The sequence below is a fragment of the Merops nubicus genome, unplaced genomic scaffold (genome assembly GCF_000691845.1).
Source record: "Merops nubicus isolate BGI_N331 unplaced genomic scaffold, ASM69184v1 scaffold33332, whole genome shotgun sequence".
Classification (NCBI taxonomy): Eukaryota; Metazoa; Chordata; class Aves; order Coraciiformes; family Meropidae; genus Merops; species Merops nubicus.
In genome coordinates, this window is record NW_008593425.1 from 1 (window position 1) to 383 (window position 383).

At 59.8% G+C, this 383-nt stretch overlaps 1 protein-coding gene across 1 annotated transcript in view; it reads left to right on the top strand.

The window, feature by feature from the left end:
* Window positions 1-10: 10 nt before the first annotated feature.
* Window positions 11-383, top strand: part of ANKRD44 (ankyrin repeat domain 44) — a gene marked incomplete at its 3' end in the record, with an annotated part of 11,390 nt that continues 11,017 nt past the window's right edge. Inside the window, 2 exon segments of the mRNA XM_008935449.1 lie at window positions 11-98; window positions 243-380. Coding sequence (XP_008933697.1) covers window positions 11-98; window positions 243-380 — 226 coding nt within the window.

A 383-nucleotide genomic window follows, 5' to 3' on the forward strand; every position in this document is an offset into this window, starting at 1 on the left:
CCCCGTCTAGATGGTGAACCTGCTGTTGAACAAAGGGGCCAGCCTGAGCACTTGTGACAAGAAGGATCGTCAGCCCATCCACTGGGCAGCCTTCCTGGGTAGGTTTTCCCCATGGGCATCAGTTTGGTGATTTCTGCATTGCTTTCTGCCATGGATTCATGTTTCAGGGTGGTGGGGCTCCCCAGGACTCCTTTTTCCAGGGTCTCGTGGCTCTTACCTCTCTCTCTCTCTCTCTCGGCCAGGGCACTTGGAAGTTCTGAAGCTGCTGGTGGCCCGAGGCGCTGACGTGATGTGTAAGGACAAGAAGGGCTACACCCTGCTGCACACCGCGGCGGCCAGCGGCCAGATCGAGGGCGTGCGTGCCCTCCTGCGGCTGGGCGACG